This window comes from Eptatretus burgeri, chromosome 3 (assembly GCF_056783735.1).
Source record: "Eptatretus burgeri isolate ZD-2024b chromosome 3, Ebu_testis_v1, whole genome shotgun sequence".
NCBI lineage: Eukaryota > Metazoa > Chordata > Myxini > Myxiniformes > Myxinidae > Eptatretus > Eptatretus burgeri.
The window spans coordinates 10,886,954-10,911,645 of record NC_140963.1 but is presented as its reverse complement, the minus strand read 5'-3'; the positions used below and the strand labels follow the sequence as shown (position 1 = coordinate 10,911,645).

Sequence of the window (24,692 nt, the reverse complement as noted above, 5' to 3'; positions counted from 1 at the left end):
TGTCCACCCCGTGCATCCTCTCCTGTCCCCACCCCCCCTTCCAATCCATTGTTTGTCTGCTCCTATCTTGGCCTTCAACTCTGCTTCTGTATTTTTTTGGATACAATGTTGAGGCTCGTATGAGAGCTAACACACAGAAAGTACAACAAGGGGAGCAGGAGACGAGAGGGGTGGGAGAGGGAAGCGCATAACAGTGAGGAACAGAGACATGAAGATATCTGTGGAAGGGAGAGGGATAGGGTGGGGAACACGGGTTAAACAAGATGGACATTACAGGGACTTTCAGGAAGGAAAGCAGGGAATTTTACGGAGATGGGTTTGGGGTGGATTAACGGGGGTAGAAAAGATCATGGTTTTCGATGGGGGCGATAAGATGGCGGTGAACAGCTGTTTTGAAGATCTGGAGGGAAGAGTGGGATTGAAGTGTGTGTGCGAGTTTGTTACAAAGGTGGGAAAATAGAGGAGTGAAGGTGAGCAGTGATTCTTCATTTTGGTAGTTTTACCAGAAGGGGGTTGCTGGCGGACCTTGAGTGCCCTGCGGAAATATGGGGGCACATATCGCAGACAGAGCAGGGGGGGCGAGGCCAGAGAGAAGATGGTAAAAGACAGAAAGACCACTGACCTGCCTGCGGTGAAAGAGCGAGAGGCCCAGAGACTCGGCCTCATTGCAGGAGATGACAATGATCATAAATGCCTTGGTTTCTACAGCGTGAAGCTGATAAAGGTGAGAGCACCAGACGAGAGGGGAGAGCAGGACTTCATCAGGCTGTGTATGAAAGCTTTGTATGTGGTCAGGAGCTCAGGTGTGCCAAGGAAGGACTTTGCACGATGGAAGATGCTCAGTCGGCAACTGGCTTTGGAGGTCAGCTTGGAAATTTGCCTTTCCCAGGAAAGATCATGGCAGGCAGTGAGACCCAGAAGCTTTAATGAAAGGATTTCTTCAAGACGATTGTTGTGAAAGTCGATTGGGGGGGGGAGGGTGGTTTGAGACGGTCCTTTGAGAGAGACATCGTGAGAGTGTAAGATTTGTCAGGGTTGAAAGACATGTTCCAAATGTTGGACCAGTTTGTAATTTTATCCAGATCTGCAGAGTGAAGAGGATGCTGTTGGTGTTTTCCCTCTCTCTGCCGGTCCTTTTGTCCTATTGCGACTGAATCCGTTCAGTGTGCTAATACTAGCTCTTCCTTGAGCCTCGACGTTGTAGACAAAAAAAGAGGGAGGAAACCCGACATTCTTGAGGCATTATATGCTTATCACTTTCCCCACAGACAAATAGACCTGAGCCTAAATCTACAGCAACCTATGTACCCTCGAGAGGATAATAGCATGACCCTTCCTGCCACTCCCGTAGGGAGCAGATGTTCCAATTATAAAAATGCCACCATTGAAAAGCTAATGATCGATGAACTTGCTTTTAAACATAAACTAGTGATACCCGTGCACATGCACGGGATAGCAGTACAACATAGCTGGTAGCAGACTACAGACCGTACACGGGGAATGACAAAAATACGCATTGTGCAAAATGCAAGTGGTACTATGGAACGCCAAGACTTCCCAAACATTGTCAGCATGTCCGCTAAGTGCCACAGCAATTTCATAGGGATCGTGTGACGGCGAGCTGAGTTTTTAGTTTACAAGCTTGGTATTATAATAGAGATATGCCTGTTTAAAAAAAATCCCTGCAATACAAGAAGTGGAAATGGGAGCTCAATGCAGCGGTTCCAGTGGTAATATTTATTATTCTACGACAGGAGGAACCCTTTGGAAGGACATGGGAGCAGCACATAAACAACCACAGCCATGACCAGAACAATTACATGTTATCAAAGATCCTTTTGGGGGGTTTTTTACATCCTCACTCAGACACGTAATACATTTGTGAAGTACAAAGTGCTGTCTTTTTCTAAGACCCATCAGCGAAGCGCCGGGAGGCACGCTGAGTACGACTGAAACCAGCCGATTCATCTAACAGTTGCGTTTTGATGTTATTCCAGGGAGTGCTATGGGATATTGTGGTGCCACGCTCCTGGTCATGCTATCAATGGGGTTGAATCCAAGCCTTCACATACCATCCTGTTCTTATACTTGGTCCAAGAGGGACCTGCAGCATTCACAATGACAAAGAGGACTTGTACAAGCCATTTTCGAAAGCAGGATGAAAAATAAAAACTTTTGCAATATGTTTTTGTTCCTCGAACAAAATATCAGAAGTTTTGTTTAATGGGAGAATATTTGATAAACATTGCAAAAAAAAAAAAAAATAGGAGAAAGAGATCTTTATGGAGATCAAGCTTCTCTATTGCAAATCGGTAACTTGTTAAATCAATTGTTCATACCTTTTTTGCATGGAAACTTCAGAATATTTTTTTATAATGTGACAGATCCTTCAATGATTACAAAGTGAGGGCATGATGTGTAATAAAAGATTTTCAGAATGTAGAAATCACTGTGTACTGATTCTCCAGGGTTTCATTTAAATGCTGAAACAAAAACACTTAAGTCATTCCATTTGAGAACAGGAGAATACCAACAGCTTCATGAAAATTCATCATGCACAGGCCAACCACCCAAACAAATGCCATTCGAGTTGTCAAGAAAAGAAAAAGAAAGAAAAAGAAAAGATACATTCAGTTATCTTCTTCGGGCATTTTTTTCAACAATTGTGCTAATGATCTGTGTTCCGTTTTATTTGGTCAATTGGTTGCTGCGCTGCTTCGAGTTTCCGTGCTTTTCTGTTCATGTATATGGAATAGACCTGCGAGCTGCACAGGAAAGCACCGTACACCGTAAGCACCATCATTGACCCAGAGAAGAGCTTGTAGGCGATATTTGCCAACTTCCGTTCCTGTGCCATTGCTCTTTTGCTGGTGCCTGAAACCTGGAAACGGCAAGTCAACCATTAAGACTGTATTAAAAGGAGTACATGAAGAGATATTCTGTGGACAGATTTCAACAACTTGAGCAGCGTTCTATGTCCTGGAACATTGTTACAAATGATGCACGGAGTGGATACATACTATATTCCGGACAAGGAAATGCTTTACATACACAGCAAAAGCTTAGAAAAGCAGCGGGATTTACAGCATGCCACAAATTTATTCAAATTTCCTGGTACGATGTGGAATGGTGCAAAATCCTTGCGACAGTACTGTCCACAAAATTGTCTAATAGGATGGTGCTGAGGTTGTGCACTTACAGTACCTTTGAGCTGTTTAGTCATCGATTCCTGACCCAACTATAAAAGGTCAGATCGGTGCTTCGCAGACAGGGCATTGCATCTCCGAGCATCGTCCCTCAGATAGACGTTAAGTTGGGTGTCCTGTCCACAAATATTAGTTGGTAGACGTTGATTGTCAAAGCGTCCTTCACAAAGAGTAGGTGAGTTAACGCTGTCACTCTAAACAAATTCCTGGTTGCTTTCAGTCGACCCCTCAGACCTGACCTGCCCATTCATGTAAGACCGACCAAAAACCTTTCCCGGCCCTACCAACATAAAGATGGAAATGAAAGTGGCCATTAGGGGAGTTGTAGTAGTAGTAGTAGTAGTGCTATTCATAAAAAAAAATACTCCAAAGGTATGTGATTTATGGCAACTTTTTAATGTTGACACATTTCCATAAATATCCGTCGTTTACATTAAAACATCTCGGACACAAAGCCATTGAAGAAAACGAAATGCGCAAAAACATAAGGAAACTAGAACGGGCACTCAGTAGAGCGCATACCTTCGCCAACGCTACATTTTGCCCCCCCCACCCCCCCTGAAACCGTTGATTGTGAGGGTATTTAAACCCATACCACATCTGCCATCTCATATGTGTTATGATGGCTTAAAAACATTAAATTTCCTGCTGTTTGACACTGATTCACGTACATTGTACAATTTCTGTATGAACTCCCTGACCTTTTTGGGTGTCGGTGTCAGGTCAATCTGATGACAACTGGTTGCATTATAACAAATAAGTTCAGTTACACCCTCCCCACCCCCCCAATGCTTTAAACTCACCAATAAAGTCACTGTCAAATATTACACATCACAGGATAGGGAATTGAATTCTAAACATTTTGAATCTACTTACATGCAAATTGTATAAGAATTGACCGCGTTATGATAATAAAGGTCGTTGACCCCCCCCTGACCTGTGACCCAAACCACTAACAAAGGTAATGACGTCATTGTGTCATATCGTATATCACAAGATTGGGCATTGAATTCACAACATCTTGGCATTAGTTGCATGCAAGTTGGATAAAAATCGACCGCACTATGGCAAAATGACGATTTTGACCTTTTCATGACCTCGACCTTGACCTTTGTACTCTTAATTTTGTAATTGGTATTAGAGTGTGGGGAACAGAACAGTCAACATTTTGGTGTTGGTTTCATGCAAATTGGATAAGAATTGACCGTGTTATGACTAAAACCGCACATTTAGCAACGTCGTGACCCCCCCCCCCAACTTTTGACTCCCAACCGCTAATAAGGGTTATTACGCCATTGTGTCATGTCACATATCACAAGATGGCAAGATGGGGCATTGAATTCTGAACATTTTGTCATTAGTTGCATGCAAATTGGATACAAATTGACCGCGCTATGGTAAAAAGACGATTTTGACCTTTTCATGACCTTGACCTTTGACCCGATCGCTCCCAAAATCGAATCAAATGGTCCTCGGATAATAACCAATCATCCCACCAAATTTGCTGCGATTCAGTTCAATACTTTTGGAGTTGTGCAAATAACAAACAAACAAACAAACACACATTCACAAATAAATAAATAAATACACAGTGATCAAAACATAACCTTCGCAAAGTTTGCGAAGGTAAAAAAGAAATGGAATGCTTGGTGTTCAATGGAAATATTGGAGAGAGCAAAAACAATTGAAAGCTTTTCATGCTTATTCGGATGCAACCTGTGGCTGCGATTGTGCTGCTGATGCATTGCCCCCTATTACCAGCATGCTGGTACTCATTTTGCCAACCTCGGAAGGATGACAGGATGAGTCAACCTACCTGGTGTTAATTAAACAGGAAAAACAGGGGCTTGACCTCAACACCCTAAGATCTTAAGCCAGCCACCATAACTGCGGTTGTCATTTTACTCATTCTATTGGATATCAACCATCTTGGATACACCAGAAAACTTATATTTATAAAGATTAGAAGCAGCCTACATCAATGGAAAAATGATGACAATTTTCTCAACCAAATGTTGCGAGACCGTGGAAAGCTCATGATTGTGAGAAAGAATGTGAAGCAACATTTTGAGCGCAAGCTCTTCGAAGCAAGAGGGTGAAATATATATATATATATATATATATATATATATATATATATATATATATATATATATATATATATATATATATATATATATATATATATATATATATATATATATATATATATATATATATATATATATATATATACCAACACTCTGCCATAAAAAAAATGTAGAATTGAAAATGTAATTGTTGAAGGACTGTTCCAGCATAGATTCCAAATGCCTTTTGGGCACGAGGGATATGCAGAACACCTAGTTACAGGTTTAAACACAACGCAATTGCCCCATGCAATAATTGCTTAGCACGTGCAATGCATGCAGCCTTAAGCTTTTAGAGCTGACACAGAGCATTCTGATCTGTCAGAAAATTAGAATAATCAAATTGTTGGACACCTTCAAGCAGGGCTTTCCATAAAGCATGCTGCAAGGCGAGCTGCCACGAGGAGAGGAAGTGTTTACCACCTTAGAATAAGTTGTCAAGTCACTGGATCAACAAGAGATGTATGCGATCAAGTGGATGACCTCAGGTAATGACTCCTGCTCAGGACCGATACATTCGCATGAACAATCTATGCAATCGGTTTCAAACTGCCCAGAGTACTACAAACAACCTTCCTGGACTTCGACACAGTGATTGCTACCAGAGGTGAATATGCCTGGTGTGGACATCATTACTTCCATGTTGAATCCCCATGTGTCACAGTGTAACATAACATGATGGTATCACATAAGCTAATTGCAAAAACAAGAAATCATGTGTTCAGTTTTTTTTTGTTTGTTTGTTTTGTTTTTTTTTAATGGCAGAGTACACACACACACACACACACACACACACCCTGTGCAACTGTGAACTTTTATAACTTTTGATATACATGAAATAAAAACAAACTATAAATGGTGGATGGAAGCAGAATTCATGAATTTTTAATACAATACAGTTCGATTCATTTACATTATTCTCATGAAGAAACAGGGGAATTGGGACGTTTGCTTTGAAGAGTTGACAAAAATCTAACCTTGAATCGTTGTCTTCTTCATGTAACATTTCAACTACCTGGCTCTTGCAAGCATGTTCATGCAACACGGCTTTGAGAATTTTGTGCACTGTTGTACGTGGCATGTTCAACTCAAGCGACGCACGTCGCAATGATTTATGTGGACTTCGTTCATACGATTCCTGGACAGCTGCTACGGCTTCCTCACCGATTCGTCGCCTTCCAGATCGTGGTTTGTCATTCACTGAACCCGTTTCTTTGAACTTCTTCATCCAATTGTTAATTGAGTTCCTGTGTGGTGCACCTTTCTTGTAATGAGCGCTGAACTTTCTTCTCACTGCTGTTATAGACTTCAGTTCAGCTAGCCAAAGCACACAGTTTACCTTTTCTTCTAATGTCACCATCTTCTATCAGTTATGGATCTGAAAAAAAATGAAGCATAGTTGAAGGATAGGAAATTGAACTGTATTGTATTAAACCATTCTGAATGATGCTTTCATGCACCATTTTATAGTTGATATCATGCGTCCAACAAAAGTTCAAAGTTGCACAAGGACTTTATTGACACGCTGTACATATTTTAACAGCCACAGGCCCGTTCCAGTTACCTGTTTGGAGTCTCGCGGGTTGTGTCAAAACGACCACAACAAGCAGCTCAGTCCACAGCCCCGAGTAAATTATTGGGCCTGTTTGCCATGTTACACTACTCATTGCGACCGTGGAATTTGTGCCGATAGACGCCCCTAACCTATCTAATTTGGCCGAGCAAACCCTTTGGTCACGAGCGCGGTCTGAACCGCTTTATCATTAAACTACAACCACCCTAAACCACCAAACAAGGCAGATAGAACAAACAGAATCCACCCTGAGACCAGATATGTTTAATAGGCAAATGTTTGGGGGAAGGATTACATGAAGCAAATACAGTGCAAATGCATTTGCAAATAAATAAACACCTCTCACTCTCTACTCGCTCGAAACCCTCAAAACAAACCAAGCGATCAGTAGATTCCTTAGTTATTCTAATCTTCGGGCCGAATCAATCACAGGACGAGAGGTATACATTGGGAATCCGATGAGACAGGAAGAAGTTGCTCTCAAACCCAGCACCAAAGCCGTGCAGTTCTGGGCAGTTCAATCCCAAGGCAGGGAAGTTGTTCCATTACCAGAGGGAGAGAGAGAGAGAACAGTAAAACACGGCTGGTCTGCATGGCGCGACCCAGCTGGCCGACAGTTCAACACCACGGCAAGACAAGCTCAGGGGCCAAGGAAGAAAGTGAAACTTGGCTTGGACCTTCCACAAAACCAAACCCATACCTCTCCACAGAGCACAACCTTCTGGCTTCGTTGGTGGTCTGGCATTGACGGCTTTTCAGGTTGAGTCACAACAGCAAAAGCTACGTGCACAAAAGCCATGTGTGTAACCGCTGCAGTTCACGAGCCCCCTGTGGTGATGTGAACTGTCATTTACTGCAGTTCAACAGCACCAACCAAGGAAAGAAGTGATGTCCAGGCCAAATCGACAGATGCCATCGAATGATCATAATGGTGATTGGTCCATAACCAGGTTATGAAAAGAGGGGGATCTTGACCTGGACGCCGGGCGTAGTGGTGCGTGCCTGCAATCCGCCTATTCGGAGGCTTGGTTTGGGGATCGCTTGAGAACGAGAGTTCTGCACTGTGCCGAGTTGGATGGTACAGAGCAGCGCGACTGATACGGTAGCACCCAACCCAGATAGTCCGGTCAGGTCAGGCCAGATCAGATCTGTGACTTGCTACAGGTATCATGTAAAACCTGTACTAACCGGTTCATGGTCGAGTGTCAGCGACTAAACCGGCTCCCCCCCACCAAGTCCTCCTGGTGAGGAGGGTGTATGGATATGGACACCCTGCAACACGAAAAACAAAACCTGCCAAGGGGTGGAGGAGCTCCTTATGAGTCAACAGCCATCCATATTTGATATCCAACTGTGTCTGCAGACATCCTCTTTCAGTGGGTACCCTTTCCTCAGAGGTTGAGGGCAGGATTTGCACTCTGGCCACCAGAAAAACACACCGAGTGGTGTGCAGTGGGGTAGTGCTAAGGTGTCGTCCACCAGACGGTGGTCTCCTTGGGTAAACCCGAGGCAATCCCTTCGGGTGAGTGCCTGGAATGTCCTATCACGAAGAGATGGGGATGGCCAGATGGAAGCCTGTGGTGTACCGGCAGAAAGTGGATGCAGCGATGCGATGTGGCGCATGCTCCCCATATATGTATGTTCATTCTCCTGTGGCCTCTTACTTCAAAAGAACAAATGACAGATGGAGGAAAATAACATAAAAACAAAGCCAAATGTTTGGTGGAGAAAGAAACAACAGGGAGCAGGGAAAAGGAACATCTATCTCCACGTTATAGCAAGGCATATCTAACATCACAATTAACTAGATTATGCCTATTCTAAACAAATATTAAAGAGATAAGGACATCATTAATATCATGTACATGTACATGTGCATGTAAATATACATGGTACACAGCCTGAGACAGAAATGCATTTAACGCACTGGAACGGTTCACCAGAGGACCGGGGTTCGATTCCGCTTGTAACGCTAATTTGTCATCGTGTGTGAAGCGTATTCGGACGACGTTTTCAACGCAATAAATAGTTTGAAAATTCTTCAACCTAAAAAAATAATTTCCCCCCCAAAGGGAAATTTCCCCCAGGTTAAGAATTACTGGTATAGATAGTCCTTGGTCCCTTGTCAAAAGGCTGTTCAAGGGGAATGCGTTGGCTTGACTGTATTTTTCCAGTGTAATGCCTCCCCCCTCCCCGTCTGTTACTTTCAATCTTTCCTCCTTCACACAATCATTCTGTTCAATCCCTCCGGTACTCTCAATCTTCCCTCCATCACCCCATTTCAACATTCCACCAATGAACTCCCCACCATCAAAAATCCTTTCAACAGTCCCTCCTTTACCCCCATTGGTCTTGCCTTCGGCCTCGTGGCCGTTCGGTCATCCCTCGGTCTGGCGGAGTTCCTCTTCGTGTTCCCTTCATTAGTGCATTAATTGGGCATGTTTGACCTGTCTGTGGTCGTTAATCCATAGGGTGCTCTCACGTGCATGTTCATGACACTGAGTATTCGTCGTGGCCAACGGGGTGCAGCGCTTCTTGCAAGCGTGGTCCAGTGTAGAACAGTACCAGTAGGCATTTTGCACGGGGTGGCGGGGGGGGGGGGGCTTCCATCATGGCTTTAGGCGCGTAAAGGGCGGGCGGGGGCTTCTTCTGTGCTCTTCTGTGCTCTTCTGTGCCTTTTTGGTTAAATCTGCTCTTCTGTGCCTTTTTGTTTTCTCATTTATAAATGATTGCTTGGTTTTGTGTTTGTAATAAATAATTGTTTGTTGCCGTTTCCAATCTGTCTCGGTTGTCTATTACTTTCTTGGTCCGATGCAGTGCACAAGTAAGGTTAGGCGGGACGTTCTACCCAAATAATTTGCTTTGTCAGCCAGTGCACACTCACTGCACACTCGCCAGTAATCCGAATGTGCGCCGAGGGCACTGACCCCAATTAGCCGGCCGTCCACAGGGAAGGTATCACTCGAAGTCGTGTAACCCTGCCTGGATTGGCCGTGTCAATAGGCATTTGTGGTTGCTTAGCAACCTGCCAGTGTGCGGAGTTATCTGTTCCTGGCAGCCTCCGGACTGGGGGTTCAGGGGGGACCCAAGTGCCCCCCCCCCTTGTGGCAGGCCTTGAACATGGATGTGTAACAATATACATCTTTATATTGTTGTGGGAATGATCTACATGGTATAAGGTAGTTATCTCTACGAGTCTGCATGAGTGACGCCTGTGCGGCGAATGAGCGTGGCGCATGTGGGGGTCGGTGACGTCAAGGGGAAAGGTGAGGGACAAGGATACGGGAAAAAAAAAGAGGAGCAGCCGGAACTCAGTGTCTGTCTCGTCTGGGCTTTCACAAGGTGAGTCTTGCTGTCATCACACCATTTGAAAGCCTTTATCCCTGAGCAGGAGTCAGCTTTTTTGCAGCTCCAATCATGGTACCCTTTCTTGGAGCAATGTTTTTACAGCCGGATGCCCTTCCTGACGCCAACCCTTAGTTGCCTTCGACCCTGCAGGGATAATTACCAGTGTCCTGGTGCTCATTTCGCCAACCTTCGGAAGGATGACAGGCTGAATCAACCCCCTTGATGCTAACTCAGCGGCCAGCGGGGCTCGAACTCAGGATCCCAAGCCACCGCCTTAACCACTAAACCACACCAGGCTCAGAGTCTTGTTGTGAGGGCACACAAAAAAGGGTGTAGCCAGCCTCCCCAAGAGCAATCAGACCACTCCTTCACATGGCAGTTTCAGCCCCGCCTTGTGAGGCGTCTTCTCTGGAGCCGTGGCACTTGGACCATGGAGAGACAGCCTGCCAGAACTGCTCACACGGGCACCTTTCGCCTGGGTTAATCTGCGTCCCATTGAATGCAACTTCAATTATTCCTTTGAGTCTTGTCATTTCCCTCTTTGTACTCAATGCCTCTTTGGAATGCCTGAAGGCCTTTAAGGTTTAAATAATTAAGGGCACGACCAATTGGACAAATCCGGAGGGCATACATTAAATGTTTGAAAATAATTGGTTCGCGGGCACCAGCAGTGACCACTATTTTCGTTGTGTCTGTGTGTCTGTCTGTCTGTTTGTGACTCTCTCCAGAGCATAGCTCCGTGACGTTTGAAGCGATCTTGATGAAACTTGGACACAAGCTAGATATCATGGTCTAGTTGTGTCTTTTTGTATGAGGGGCGTCCCACAGCCCTTGTGGGTGGAGCCACGCCCACTTCAACTTTGTATGTATTTTTATTTTTTTTCTCGCAATTTCATTTCCTCGAAGCTGTACGTAATGTCCATAAGTACAACATATAAACAATCCGATTTGATTTGGTAAACTTTGACGGAAGAGATAGGTTTTTATGGTAGGGCTTCCTCAAAAGCTTCCACGAACTCAATTGTACCTATCATGGCATTGTTCAATAATGCCCACGAACTATCGTCGCCTCCCGGCTAGTTATTGCTTCTTTTTGTACTTCCCAGGCACAATTACACATGAACTTTGTCTCAGAGCTATTCAGATTGCTTTGATCACGACAGACATCCGTTAAGGGCCCTGTCACCACCTTGACGTTTTAGCCAGCGTATGGCAACGTATCAAAATGTATGTAAAACGCTGGCGTACACTTAACTATTGATGTTTTTTTCAGTTTTGGGCGTATTCATAACGAGTTGGACGTATGCATAACGTATTAGTAACGTACACAGAACGTTCCGATAACATATAGATAACTTAAACCAACGAATGCTTAGCGTGTTGTCGACGTTCACAACCTATGCTCAACGATATTCTAACTAATGCATAGCGCGGCAGCGTATCGCGGACGATCACGTGGCGTAGCCTATTAATAGGCTGCCGCTCAACGATTTAAATCATAACCGCACTAGAAATTGAAGTGTCAACATCACCGTCATGCCAAAAAAAAGAAAAAAAAAAAAACATGGAGTCTGGAACACTGACGGGTTCCTCCTGTGAAGCCCATTTTTATATACCAATTCCCATAAACGCTGCCAATACGCCATTATACGGTAGCTGTAAGTTAGAAACACGTTCAGTAAGTTCTGTGGTCGTCCGGAAGACGTCAAATACGTCTACACACGTCAATATGCGTTGGAGATACGTTACACATAGGTTTAAAGCACGTTACTCATTGGTTAGAAATAAGTTTCGGGTACGCTAAACATTACCTCGACGTGTTTCGACTTATGAGTAACTTACAAGTAACGTGTGTCGAAGTGTGTCAACGATCGCGTAACGTGCCTACAACTTATGGCCAGCGTATGTGGAACATACGAGTCATACGCTGGCATATGTCGAAAATTTTTGAGCATGCTTAAAATTTGTCAACGAGCTCGGCGTACTACGACGTATGCCAACGTGCTCTTAATGTATACAAAACTTACCCACTTTACTAGGAGACTGTAGGCCACGGTAGCGAAGTAAGCTGAAGGACCCTGGAGAGGGATGGCACACATTTACGAGGGGCCACGGCCACTCTACAGGGCAGGATGATGTTGGCGCCCACACGCAAAACAAAATAAAAATAGAATAAGAAAACTATCAATCGTGATTGGCACATTTGACGTCTGCAAAGCCAACAGACAAGACAGCTATAAAACAATGTCACCGAAGTAAGGAGAAAACTCCTTTCGCATTCACACATCATTCCAGTAACCTCCCAATCAAGAATATCCTGTGAAACTAGGTTGCTACAAAATGATCCGAAAACCAACTCGGTCTTTCCATAACCACCTCTCATTTCTTGTGAATGTGCGAAGAACCCAATAAATCTTCAGGCCAAAGGAACATTACCCTCGTCACTCCCACCAGGATCTTTAAGACTCGTGGAAACATTGCAACACGTGCTTTCATCAAGACGTGCACCTCAATTCCATGACACACAAGAACGGCACCCGATAGAGCGTATACCTCTGCCAAACTGAACAGGGTATGTTTTGTACCCCATTGACAGGCCGGATCTGCATCCAAAGGTGAACCAAAATCGAATTGGCGTGTTGTTGTCATCCACCCAACTCATCCACAACTTTGAAATATCATGCTACATATCATCTTTGCATCTCGTCTTACGTCTCAGTGGTGAAGAATCGCTTCAAAAATTCCAGTATCTGGATCCGGATTTTCACCAAAAAATCAAACCCATTCGTCCTTTTCAAACGAGCAACCTGTCCACAAAGTTTCATCCGAATCCGTCCACAACTTTTGAGATATCCTGCTCATAGACTAAGAGACAGACAAACAAACAGGAGTGAAAACATAACCTCCTTCCACCTTCGGTGGTGGAGGTCAAAAAAAAAGTTCTCCAAGAATCACTGATCAGTTCAACTGCATCTCAACCAACATTATTGACTCGATTAAAAAGTGCACTTAGCAACAAGTTATAACACAAATGTACTCTGCAACAATCTATACATCTGCACTCACGGCAACAATCTGTCTAACAAGCTAGAAATCTGCACTCTGGAATGATTTATGTGAACACTTGATGTCAAAGACAACAGCACGGACATAGAAGGCAAGAGCCGAGACTAACCTTCCGAGGCATTCTGTGGACCAGATGACAGTTTGTGAAATCTCTCTCCGCCAGAGCACTTCCTTGAGACCCCAATCTCTCTCTCCGCCACCAGAGCACTTCAGAGGTCAGGTCAGGTCCGGGAGCAAGTGCGAGAGCAGCGCGTCGCTGCGTCCACTCTCCGCCGGTACTCCAGGGGCCTCCGTCTGGCCATCCCCCAGGCAGATGCCAGGCCCATCCCCATCTCCTTGAGATACTGATCAACCTGCTGCAACCACGAGGCACGTGGTCGGCCCATTGACCTCCTCCACTCACAAGAATCCCTCGCTGAGAGAATCCGGTGAGCAGGATCAGCGTCAGGAAAACGAGCCACATGTCCAAACAGCCGCAGCTGACGTTCACGGACTATTCAGGTTACAAATCTCATTTGAGTCTCTCTCAGCAACCGCTCGTTGGACACAAAGTCCGACCAGCGATAGCCAAGGATTCTCCGAAGAGACCTGGTACCAAAGGAATTAAGTCTCTGTCTCAGATCCCTGGTCAGAGTCCAAGTCTCACATCCATCCAGCAAGACTGGAAACACCAAGGACCTGAAGACTCGGACTTTTGGCCTCCCGCACAGATATTGGCAGCGTCACACCCCATGATCCAGTGAATCCATGACTCCCAAGGCTAAACCCAGACGTCTGTTGACCTCTGACTCACAGCCAGCAGAGACACGAATATCACGACAAAGGTAAGTAAACCTCTCCACGACCTCAACATCCTCACCACAAACAGGTAGACAGGACAGCAGCATCCAAGATGTCAGTGAAAGCCTGGATCTTAGTTTTGACCCAGGAAACCCGTAATCCCAGCGGCTCCGACTCCTCATTCAGCACCACGAGGGCCCCCCAAAGGACATCTAGAGTCTCCGCAAAGCTGACTGCATCATCTGCGAAATCAAGGTCAGAGATCTTTGACATTCCCAAACGATGCACCGCAGCTTGATCTCTCTGACATCCTCCCCAGAATCTAGTCCATGCAAGTGCTGAAAAGTGTGGGGGCCAGTACACACCCCTGACGAACTCCAGTAACAACTGGAAATAAGTCGGAGATGGTACCACCACATCTCACAGCACTCACAACAAATAAAGATTCCCTTCTCCTGTGCGATTCCTTTGTGCTGCTGACCGTGAAGTCGACTCGTAGCACAGGTCGAACCACCGATCTCTAACGTAACTGGATTGGAAGCTTAACCCTGATCGTTGGCACCATCATCGTTCACCAACAATGGAATCATACAAGCACCCTCCACCGCAGAATTCAATGTGTGCCACCTACTGAAAGCCTCTTCATGACTGTTCCAGAATTATCTGAGCTGAACATATAAAACGAGGACGCACACTGAAGTTTTCTTGAAAATGAAATATTTTTAATTGTTCTCCCGCATGCCAAACCAAAATTATTAAAAGGAGAAAAAAAACCCAACAATAAGAACGATGTGAAACACTGACTGCTCTTACAGTAACAAAATATCCAGCAGTTTTAAAATAGTCAAACCACCCAAGTGGGGGCGGGGGGGGGGGAGAAATCAATCAAAGATGGCCACGACGTGAAGCCATATATTGTTTATAATAAATTGACATCATTGAGGTGAAGTGTATTGGTTGTGAGGACTTCTGGCTCTCCCACTCTGGGCTACCTGGAGAAAAATCTGGCCATTCAGAAATATGGAGGTTTGAATAGCAGCTGGTAGAACGGCCACTTGGGTTCAAAGTGTGAAAAATCAACTTACGGTATCATACGCAGTACAGTAACACAGTATTTGCAGCCTTGCCGATGGAAAGTCACTCCTGCGCGTTCATCACGATTTGTACACCCGTCGGGGACACGACGACGATGGCAATTTGTTTTAAAGGAAAGTATTTTTAGCAATTCAGTTAGTATGAAATCAGAATGTACATAAAACCAATGACATCAAAGAGAAGATCAAAGTGACAGCTTTCCACTTGCGTTCATACATTCAGTGTACGTATTGGGGGAAACAATGTGGCCGCAAGTGCACCAATTGGGGGAAACAATGTGGCCGCAAGTGCACCAATTGGGGGAAACAATGTGGCCGCAAGTGCACCAATTGGGAGAAACAACGTGGCCGCAAGTGCACCAATTGGGAGAAGGAATGTGGCCGCAAGTGCACCAATTGGGAGAAGGAATGTGACCGCAAGTGCACCAATTGGGAGAAGGAATGTGGCCACAAGTGCACCAATTGGGAGAAACAATGTGGCCACAAGTGCACCAATTGGGAGAAACAATGTGACCGCAAGTGCACCAATTGGGAGAAGGAATGTGGCCGCAAGTGCACCAATTGGGAGAAGGAATGTGGCTGCAAGTGCACCAATTGGGAGAAGGAATGTGGCCGCAAGTGCACCTATTGGGAGAAACAATGTGGCTGCAAGTGCACCAATTGGGAGAAACAATGTGGCCGCCAGTGCACCTATTGGGAGAAACAATGTGGCCGCAAGTGCACCAATTGGGAGAAACAATGTGGCCGCCAGTGCACCTATTGGGGGAAACAATGTGGCCGCAAGTGCACCAATTGGGAGAAGGAATGTGGCCGCAAGTGCACCAATTGGGAGAAGGAATGTGGCCGCAAGTGCACCTATTGGGAGAAACAATGTGGCCGCAAGTGCACCAATTGGGAGAAACAATGTGGCCGCCAGTGCACCTATTGGGAGAAACAATGTGGCCGCAAGTGCACCAATTGGGAGAAACAATGTGGCCGCCAGTGCACCAATTGGGGGAAACAATGTGGCCGCAAGTGCACCAATTGGGGGAAACAATGTGGCCGCAAGTGCACCAATTGGGAGAAACAATGTGGCCGCAAGTGCACCTATTGGGGGAAACAATGTGGCCGCCAGTGCACCTATTGGGGGAAATAATGTGGCCGCAAGTGCACCTATTGGGGGAAACAATGTGGCCGCAAGTGCACCAATTTGGAGAAACAATGTGGCCGCAAGTGCACCAATTGGGAGAAGGAATGTGGCCGCAAGTGCACCAATTGGGAGAAACAATGTGGCCACCAGTGCACCTATTGGGGGAAACAATGTGGCCGCAAGTGCACCAATTGGGAGAAACAATGTGGCCGCATTCGGATGACACGAGGTGGACGAGTTGGTCCAGTAACAAGAACAAGCCGATTTGATTTGGGTTGGTTCTGGATGCAGAGCTGACCTTTCAGTGAGATACAAAACGTAAAATAAACTAATCATGGCGGAGGTACGAGTGCGTTCTCCTGAGTGCCGTTCTCCTTTTGTGACGTCTGACATCTCCACTCAACGTCTATCTGTGACATCATCACATCTATTTTTATAAATCATGACGTCCACACTTCTTCCTCACATCATCCTGAGTCACTCCCCTCAATCGTTTATATCTATCTATAATTCCAGCAATGTGTGTGTGTGTGTGTGTGTGTGTGTGTGTGTGTGTGTGTGTGTGTGTGTGTGTGTGTGTGTGTGTGTGTGTGTGTGTGTGTGTGTGTGTGTGTGTGACCGCTGTTTCTCGACAACCACTGGTCCGATCTAATTGAAACTTGCCAGGTATATTGCTGGAGCCCTGAGGATGTGCCTTTTCAAGGTTTGATATTAATCGAACAAGTGGTTCCCAAGTTATGGCGATTTATTTACCAAACCAATGACAGGACACGGTGCTATGACGTCACGATTGATGTCACAAATCTTTTTTTTTGTACGTACGGGCACGCTAGAGTTAAGGAATGGCCTGTGTGGTTGTTGTTTCTGGCACGTGGTTTGAATATTTTTTTGTTTTTTGCACGTACGGCCACGTACTAGTTTATGGCGAACGTAGTGAGCTTCATACTCAACGCGTGCACATGAGAGACTAGGAAACAACAACACAATACCCTGGCAATTTTGAATCCGTGTCGTCGGCTATGACCCTTTTGCTTCCGGTTTTTGTCATGGGTAATGATGCATGCCGGGAGATAAAGGCATCGTCGGAGACATGAAAGACCCAAATATCAGACATGGTGTATATTTCCTCCACTGATTTTAATAAAGATATCTCCCGCATCATCAAAAAAACAATTTTTAATCGTGATTTACGTTATTTGATCGCTGATTCCGAATCCAGGCCGAAGTAACCGGAAATTGCGTATACAGTTGTGAACCAGTTATAGGAAAGTCAGAAGCGAATGTAAGAAGAATACTACGTTCGCTTCTCGGCTTTGCCTATTCCATATTATAAAATATACATTATACACCGTACTGTGCAGGACACGTGCATACCTTCTCTCGATGTAGTCGTCACTCTCACTTTCAAGACTGGTTCACGAAGGACAAGCTGCAGAAGGGCAGACACGGAGTTACGGTGCGGGCGAAACTGAACACGAAGCTTGCAATACACCGCATAATCACATCGTCCTTCAAACATTACACAATACTTTCATCCTTTGCTAAGTTTTTTTCCGGAATCCACGAAACAAACCTCAATCAAGCGTCCCCACCAAATTCGAATGGCGGAAGTCTTCGGAGTATTTCTGTTGTTGTTGTTGTTGTTGTTGTTGTTGTTGTTGTTGTTGTTCTTGTTGTTGTTCTTGTTGTTTTAATAACCCGACACATTGTGCTGAGGGCCGTTGCAACTGAGGGGATACAATAAAAAAAAATTAATTCTGATAATCTCGTGAACTCAGCTGGTCCACACCCACACCCACACCAGTTTCTAACGAAAGACCAAATCTAATACGACCTCAAAGTATTTTTTTCAGAACCCGGATGTGACGTCCGTGAACATTTTATAATTCGAGGAAATTCCTGTCAGATCGACAATACTGTAGTTTTGTTTCGCATTGAAATGAATTATTGAAGTGGATTATAATTTATATTGTCCTGACAAAGTTGAACAAGATAATTATCGGGGTGTGTTCCGTTAGCAAGCGGCTTGCTTTATACATGGACTCGATGTTATGTCGGCAAAAAGAGTTTGTCCACTCGCTTTGCTTATTTGCGCAAAGAAGAAGAAGAGGAAAGCAAACTCGTCTCATGATCACGGATCTTAGCGGCTCCACCTCAGATTCTGCAACCTCCAATTGGAGAGCTGAACACTGAACAGGCTCCTCCCACCTCGACCAATAGGAGGTGATGACGCTTCAGTTGTGCGGTGGTGATGGTGCAGTGTGGGCGAGCAGTGATGGAGGTGCAGTGGGGACAGGTGGTGCGAGAGGTGCAGGGGTGCGAGAGGTGCAGGTGGTTGGGGAGATTCAACGGTGGAGGTGCAGCGGAGACAGGTGGTGCTAGAGGTGCAGGCAGTGATGGAGGTGCAGCGAGGACAGGTGGTGCTAGAGGTGCAGGCAGTGATGGAGGTGCAGCGGCGACAGGTGGTGCTAGAGGTGCAGGCAGTGATGGAGGTGCAGCAGGGACAGGTTGTGCTTGATGTGCAGGTGGTGGTGAAGGTGCAGCTAGGGCAGGTGGTGGTAACGGTGCAGCGGGTGCATGCTGTGGTGGAGATGCAGCGGGGGCAGGCAGTGGTGGATGTGCAGCGGGGGCAAGCAGTGCTGAATGTGCAGCGGGGGCAGACGGTGGTGACGGTGCAAAAACATGACAGCTTCAGACCCCAGCGAGGTTACCTGGGAAACGCCTTAAGAGCCCAAACAGTGAGGTGGCCGAGGATCGCCTGATGAAGGATTTGGTTTAAAAGCCCGTTAATTATCTTCAAAAGATGTGTTTTAATGAAACCAAACACCAAATTTTCACTCCAACACCTCTTCGTAGTTTTTTTGTATGCATGCAGAGTTTCAGGCTGTGAGGTTTTATCGTTTTGGAGTTATGGTAGAGACGCACACACTGACACACACACATTGCCTTTTTTTCATGTGGAAGATATATTTACAGTACCAGTCAAAAGTTTAGACACACCGACTCATTCAAGGGGTTTTTTTTTATTTGCACTGTTTTCTACATTGTACAATGATTGCAGACATCAAAACAATGAAATAACAAATGGTATTATTACCAAAAAAAGTGTGAAGCAAATCAAAGTGTATTTTACATTTTAGATTCTTCAAAGTAGCTACCCTTTGCTTTGATGACAGCTCTGCACACTCTTGGCATTCTCTCAACCAGCTTCATGAGGTAGTCACCTGGAATGCTTTTCAAAAAGTGTTCAAGGAGTTCCCACATCTGAAGAGCACTTGCTGGCTGCCTTTCCTTCATTTTGCGGTCCAACACATCCCAAACCATCTCAATTGGGTTGAGGTCAGGTGATTGTGGAGGCCAGGTCATCTGATGCAGCACTCCATCACTCTCCTTCTTGTTCAAATATCCCTTACACAGCCTGGAGGTGTGTTTTGGGTCATTGTCCTGTTGAAAAAAAATGAAGGTCCCACTAAGCGCAAACCAGATGGAATGGTGTGGCAGCCCTGCTGGTTAAGTGTGCCTTGAATTATAAATAAATTGCCAACAGTGTCACCAGCAAAGCACCCTCACACCATCACACCTCCTCCTCCATGCTTTGCGGTGGGAAGCACACATGCAGAGATCATCCTGTTCACCTTCTCTGCGTCTCAAAAAGACACGACGGTTGGAACCAAAAATCTCAAATTTGGACTCATCACAGAGCAAAGGACAGATTTACACTGGTCTAACGTCCATTGGTCATGTTTATTGGGCCAAGCTAGTCTCTTATTATTATTGTTCTCCTTCAGTTGTGGTTTCTTTGCAGCAGTTCGACCATAAAGGCCTGGTTCACGCAGTCTCCTCTGAACAGTGGCTGTTGAGATGTATCTGTTACTTGAACACTGTGAAGCATCGACTTGGGCTGCAATCTGAGGTGCAGTTAATTGGTGATTTCTGAGGCTGGTAACTCAAATAAACTTCTCCTCTGCAGTAGAGGTAACTCTGGGTCTTCCTTTCCTGTGGCGGTTCTCATGAGAGCGTTTCATCATCGCGCTTGATGGTTTTTGCGACTGCACTTGAAGAAACGTTCAAAGTTCTTGAAATTTTCTGGATTGACTGACTTTTGGTTCACAAAAAAAATGTGACCACTATATTCGTTATTGTTGTGTGTCTGTCTGTCTGTATGTCTGTCTGTATGTCTGTCTGTCTGTCTGTCTGTCCCGAGCATAGCTCCGTGGGTTTTGATCCGATCCTAACAAAATTTGGTGGGAGGTTTATATCATGATCTAGTTGTGTTTTCCTCAGAATGGGCGTGGTGCGCCCATTATGGATGGAGCCACGCCAAAAAAACATGTGTTTTTAGGGGGTAGCCGATTTCAATTTGCATCTTCTCCTAGGGGGTTTGTCGAATCTGAGTGGTTTCGGTATTTGGTTAGCCCAATGGCACCTGCATAGCCCCACGGAGCTCGATTTTTCATTTTCATCCCAAGGTCAAGGTCACAAGGTCACGAACTTAGAAAATTGCGAATTTTGACATAAAAATTTTTTCTTCTCTGAGGGGTTTGTCGAATCTGGCAGGGGTTTCGGTATTTGGTTAGCCCAATGGCACCTGCATAGCCCCACAGAGCTCCATTTTTCATTTTCGTCCCAAGGTCAAGGCCACAAGGTCACGAACTTAGAAAATTGTGAATTGTGTTTTTAGGGGGTAGCCGATTTCACTTTGCATCTTCTCCTCGGGGGTTTGTCGAATCTGGCAGGGGTTTTGGTATTTGGTTACCCCAATGGCACCTGCATAGCCCCACGGAGCTCGATTTTTTCATTTTCGTCCAAAGGTCAAGGTCACAAGGTCACGAACTTAGAAAATTGCGATTTTGACATAAAAAGACATCTTCTCCGAGGGGTTTGTCGAATCTGGCAGTGGTTTCGGAATTTGGTTAGCCCAATGGCACCTGCATAGCCCCACGGAGCTCGATTTTTCATTTTCGTCCCAAGGTCAAGGTCACAAGGTCACGAACTTCGAAAATTTCGAATTTTGACATAAAAATCAGACGACCGCCCAAATTTGAGAGCTAGGATGACAATATTTTTATAGGCATAATCTTGAGGTCATTCCCCACCTAAAGTCTTGAAACCATTTTGCTCTATCTCGAACACCTTGCCCGTGTCGCCCCCTTCAAGTTTGTTTTTACGCTGATTTCATCAAAGTATGGATAATCCGATGAGTGCGAAATGCCATATAGCCTATATGACGTTATATTGTTCCTGGAATGTTCCAGAGGAAGTTTTGCACCAAAGGTCATAATCCTTGACCTTTGACCTTTAAAGGTCACAAAGGTCAAATTTTCAAAGTTGTGGGAATCGAGCCGGGTTTTCGACCTTCTTCGATGAACTAACTCCAATAAGCTATAGCACGTATCCTGTTTCCTTATTTTAATGTCCACAACATTGTTTTGTGACCTTTAAAGGTTATGCAAAGGTCAAATTTTTTAAGTTGGTGAACGAAACCGGGTTTTTGACATTTTGCAGCGAATAACCTGTCACTCGTACCACATCATGTTGATCATTTTTATAACTTGGTCAAACATTATCACATCGTCTCATCCTTGACTTCTGAAACAATCTACATCGTCAAATACCGCTCATGAACCATCGTCGTCTTCAGACTTGTCATGTCTTAAAGTAATGATGGACTTTTGTTTCTCCTTGCTTAATTGAGTTGTTCTTGCCATAACACGGACTACTACAGACAGACAAAACAAGAAAAAGAGCAATTAGAGATTGCAAACCCTTGCCAGGACTTCTTTTGAGTGGTGTATTTTTTATCGGTTTTCAGGTAAATCCAATATGGCTGCCAAACCATGTGACCTGTGACCTATAACATCATATGTGTGACTCTTGTTCCACATGGATAGGCGGTCATATGTGTAAAGTTTCGCCTCGATCTGTTCAGCCATTTCAGAGGATTTTTGAAGATATTTTTTTCAAAAACAATATGGCTGCCGAATCACCTGACCGATGACGTCATGAAGTTTTTTTTTTTCTTCTGTTGACCATTTTATCCCAGGATGACCCTTAAAATTTTTCAAACTGATCTGACGTGGCGTTCCACATGTGCAATTATGACGTCATGACGAGGGTACCATTGACGTCATAAAACCACTCATTCTCCATGAGGAGTACTTGCTCCGTGCCAAGCTTCAAAATTTTCCTTGGTGCGGGTTCAGAGAACAGAAACAGAGGTCTGAATTTTTTTCCCGTTTTTCCAATATGGCTGCCACACCACCTGACCTATGACGTCATAATTATAAATGAAATATTTCATCTGAGTGGGTCAATCGCGAAATGAGTTAATCACAGCGATATCATGTGCGTTGGGGTGGTTGCGGGTGGGGGATCGTTGCGGGTGGGGGATTACATTGGGCATTGGACACAGGACACTGGTCATTGTGCTGTATGGAGATTGGATGCTTGTAGTCACGTGATTGGGTTTTATATTTTGGCCCGTCCGCTTGGAGGATTGCAGTATACTCTCGCGCAGCGTAATAAAGCAGAGTTGCTTCTGGCTCCTGTGTCCGCATGCTTCTTGAACACAACAGTGACGTCATTTGCATAAAACAGACCCGACCAAAAGCGTTTGCGCCACTTGACGTCAAGCTATAAACACAAACGAGTTGGAAAATATCACGGTCTGCAAATTCAGAGCACATTGGCGGCAATCCGTTGAGGTAACGTCGTTTCCATGGCAACGAAGTCGCCCATGTTAAAGACGTATGGGGGTGTTTTTTTTAGGGACAAAAAAGACGATAACTTGGAAACGCTTCAACATACAGGTATCAAATTGCAACCATGTTAAAAGGTCAAGGTGAGAGTGACGTCATTTACATTATTTTCGTCATACCTGTCAGGCTACTGCCTGGTGCCTTTTTGTTTGTTTGTTGCGCTGCTCCTCCTACAGTTATGGGCTGATTACATCCAGACTTGCTACGGTAGGTATGTTTTTGCTTCATGCACGTAACCCAGGTTATTTTTTTGCTTATACACCGCCCAACTAAAGGTATGCGTCAGATAACGCGTTGCATTCTTTGAATAAGATCGCCCGTAGGGTAAGTACTCTGCTAGTACCAATAAAAGTCCGAATGCACGTTTCAATATCCGCCTCTGTGACAGAGAAATTGGAAGAAATAGCTTCAAACTCGAGTTTTGAACTCGACTACGGCGGCCATCTTGGTGATACACAACCATGTTCCATTAGCAAGCAGCTCTCTTAATCGCTTGCTCCGCTTGCCGAATGGCTTGGAAAGAAGATGATACGGAACGAATGGTTTGGCAAACCGCTTGCTAAGGGAACACACCCGACCTTTGTGTTCATGAAAATAATCAATACCGACGAAATGAAGAAAATAAATGACGTCACTTCCTGAAAATATGAATGACGTATTTGAGCTTTTTCCTTTCATTTGAGGAAGAATATGTTCCTTTTGACCTCGTTCCTCCACTTTCGTTACACTTCCATAAAAACCTAATGACGTCACGAAAGCGCACGCACGTGTCGTCAGTGGATATGGTGGTTGGGCGGTGTATGTGTACGAAGAATATTTATAATTGGTCCGAATTGCTGCAGCGACAGTTTCTCTCACGAGATAAATAAAGGACACGGGGGTTCGAGTTGGCGGACGAAGGTTCCGGAGTTGCAAATATCAAGATAATGAGGAAAGGAAAGAGAGAAAAAGGTGAGAATGTTTCGCGTGTTTCGCGTGTGTTTGTGACTGCAATTACAACAAATCCCGACATTTCATTTCATCGTCATGGATATTCGTTTAGGATATTTATCTGTGAGTGGTTCTCGAAGAAAGAACCTTTCCAGGATAAAACCGATTTTATTATTGACGTCCATGTAATCTGATCGTAATATGAATATCGATCTGAAAATCGCAACCAAGGGTCGGGTGAAATTCTCGCTTGTGGCATGAAACATGATAAACAACTAATATACAACAAAACAACTATAACATTCAGAGAGAAAAATCTACAACATTCTACCACCCCTAAGGTCAACTCACCACCACCACCCACAACCACCGCTCAGGTCAACTCACCGCCACCACCCACAACCATCCCTCAGGTCAACTCTCCACCACCGCTCAGGTCAACTCACCACCACCCACAACCACTCCTCAGGTCAACTCACCACCACCCACAACCACTGCTCAGGTCAACTCACCACCATCCACAACCACTGCTCAGGTCAACTCACCACCACCCACAACCACTGCTCAGGTCAACTCACCACCACCACCACCCACACCTCAGGTCAACTCACCACCACCCACAACCACTGCTCAGGTCAACTCACCACCACCACCACCCACACCTCAGGTCAACTCACCA

The 24,692-nt window shown here is 45.0% G+C and overlaps 3 protein-coding genes across 11 annotated transcripts in view; 2 read left to right on the top strand and 1 right to left on the bottom strand.

The window, feature by feature from the left end:
- Positions 1–2,273, top strand: part of LOC147029392 (sterol O-acyltransferase 1-like) — a 65,600-nt gene extending 63,327 nt beyond the window's left edge. For all 6 annotated transcript variants that reach the window (XM_085872426.1, XM_085872427.1, XM_085872429.1 and 3 more), the window contains exon 15: positions 1,998–2,273. In XM_085872426.1, the coding sequence (XP_085728552.1) occupies positions 1,998–2,054 (57 nt within the window). In that variant the 3' untranslated portion in view covers positions 2,055–2,273. The remainder of the gene's footprint in view (positions 1–1,997) is intronic.
- COX14 (cytochrome c oxidase assembly factor COX14) lies at positions 1,718–18,033 on the bottom strand. 4 transcript variants are annotated; one of them, XM_085872431.1, is made up of 4 exons: positions 17,899–17,993; positions 17,700–17,754; positions 12,284–12,376; positions 1,718–2,881 (listed from the first exon to the last, which is right to left on the bottom strand). In XM_085872431.1, exons 3-4 carry the CDS (start codon positions 12,353–12,355, stop codon positions 2,669–2,671), a joined length of 285 nt encoding a protein of 94 aa, XP_085728557.1. In that variant the 5' UTR covers positions 12,356–12,376; positions 17,700–17,754; positions 17,899–17,993; the 3' UTR covers positions 1,718–2,668. The 4 variants fall into 4 exon arrangements, 2 of the variants coding, with proteins under 2 accessions (XP_085728557.1, XP_085728558.1); XR_015055887.1 differs by lacking the exon at positions 12,284–12,376 and having other exon boundaries at positions 17,899–18,033; XM_085872432.1 differs by lacking the exon at positions 17,899–17,993 and having other exon boundaries at positions 17,700–17,828.
- A 5,714-nt stretch (positions 18,034–23,747) lies between these two features.
- LOC147029390 (uncharacterized) overlaps positions 23,748–24,692 on the top strand; it is a 54,501-nt gene continuing 53,556 nt past the window's right edge. Inside the window, exon 1 of the mRNA XM_085872424.1 lies at positions 23,748–24,034. Coding sequence (XP_085728550.1) covers positions 24,010–24,034 — 25 coding nt within the window. The 5' untranslated portion in view covers positions 23,748–24,009. The remainder of the gene's footprint in view (positions 24,035–24,692) is intronic.

Coding starts and splice junctions, on each gene's coding strand:
- COX14 (XM_085872431.1), bottom strand. CDS start 12,355: ATGTGTGCCATCCCTCTCCAGGGTCCTTCAGCTTACTTCGCTACCGTG. Junction 2,882..12,283: donor ACAGTCTCCTAGTAAAGTGG/GTAAGTTTTGTA, acceptor TGCCGTTTCCAG/GTTTCAGGCACCAGCAAAAG.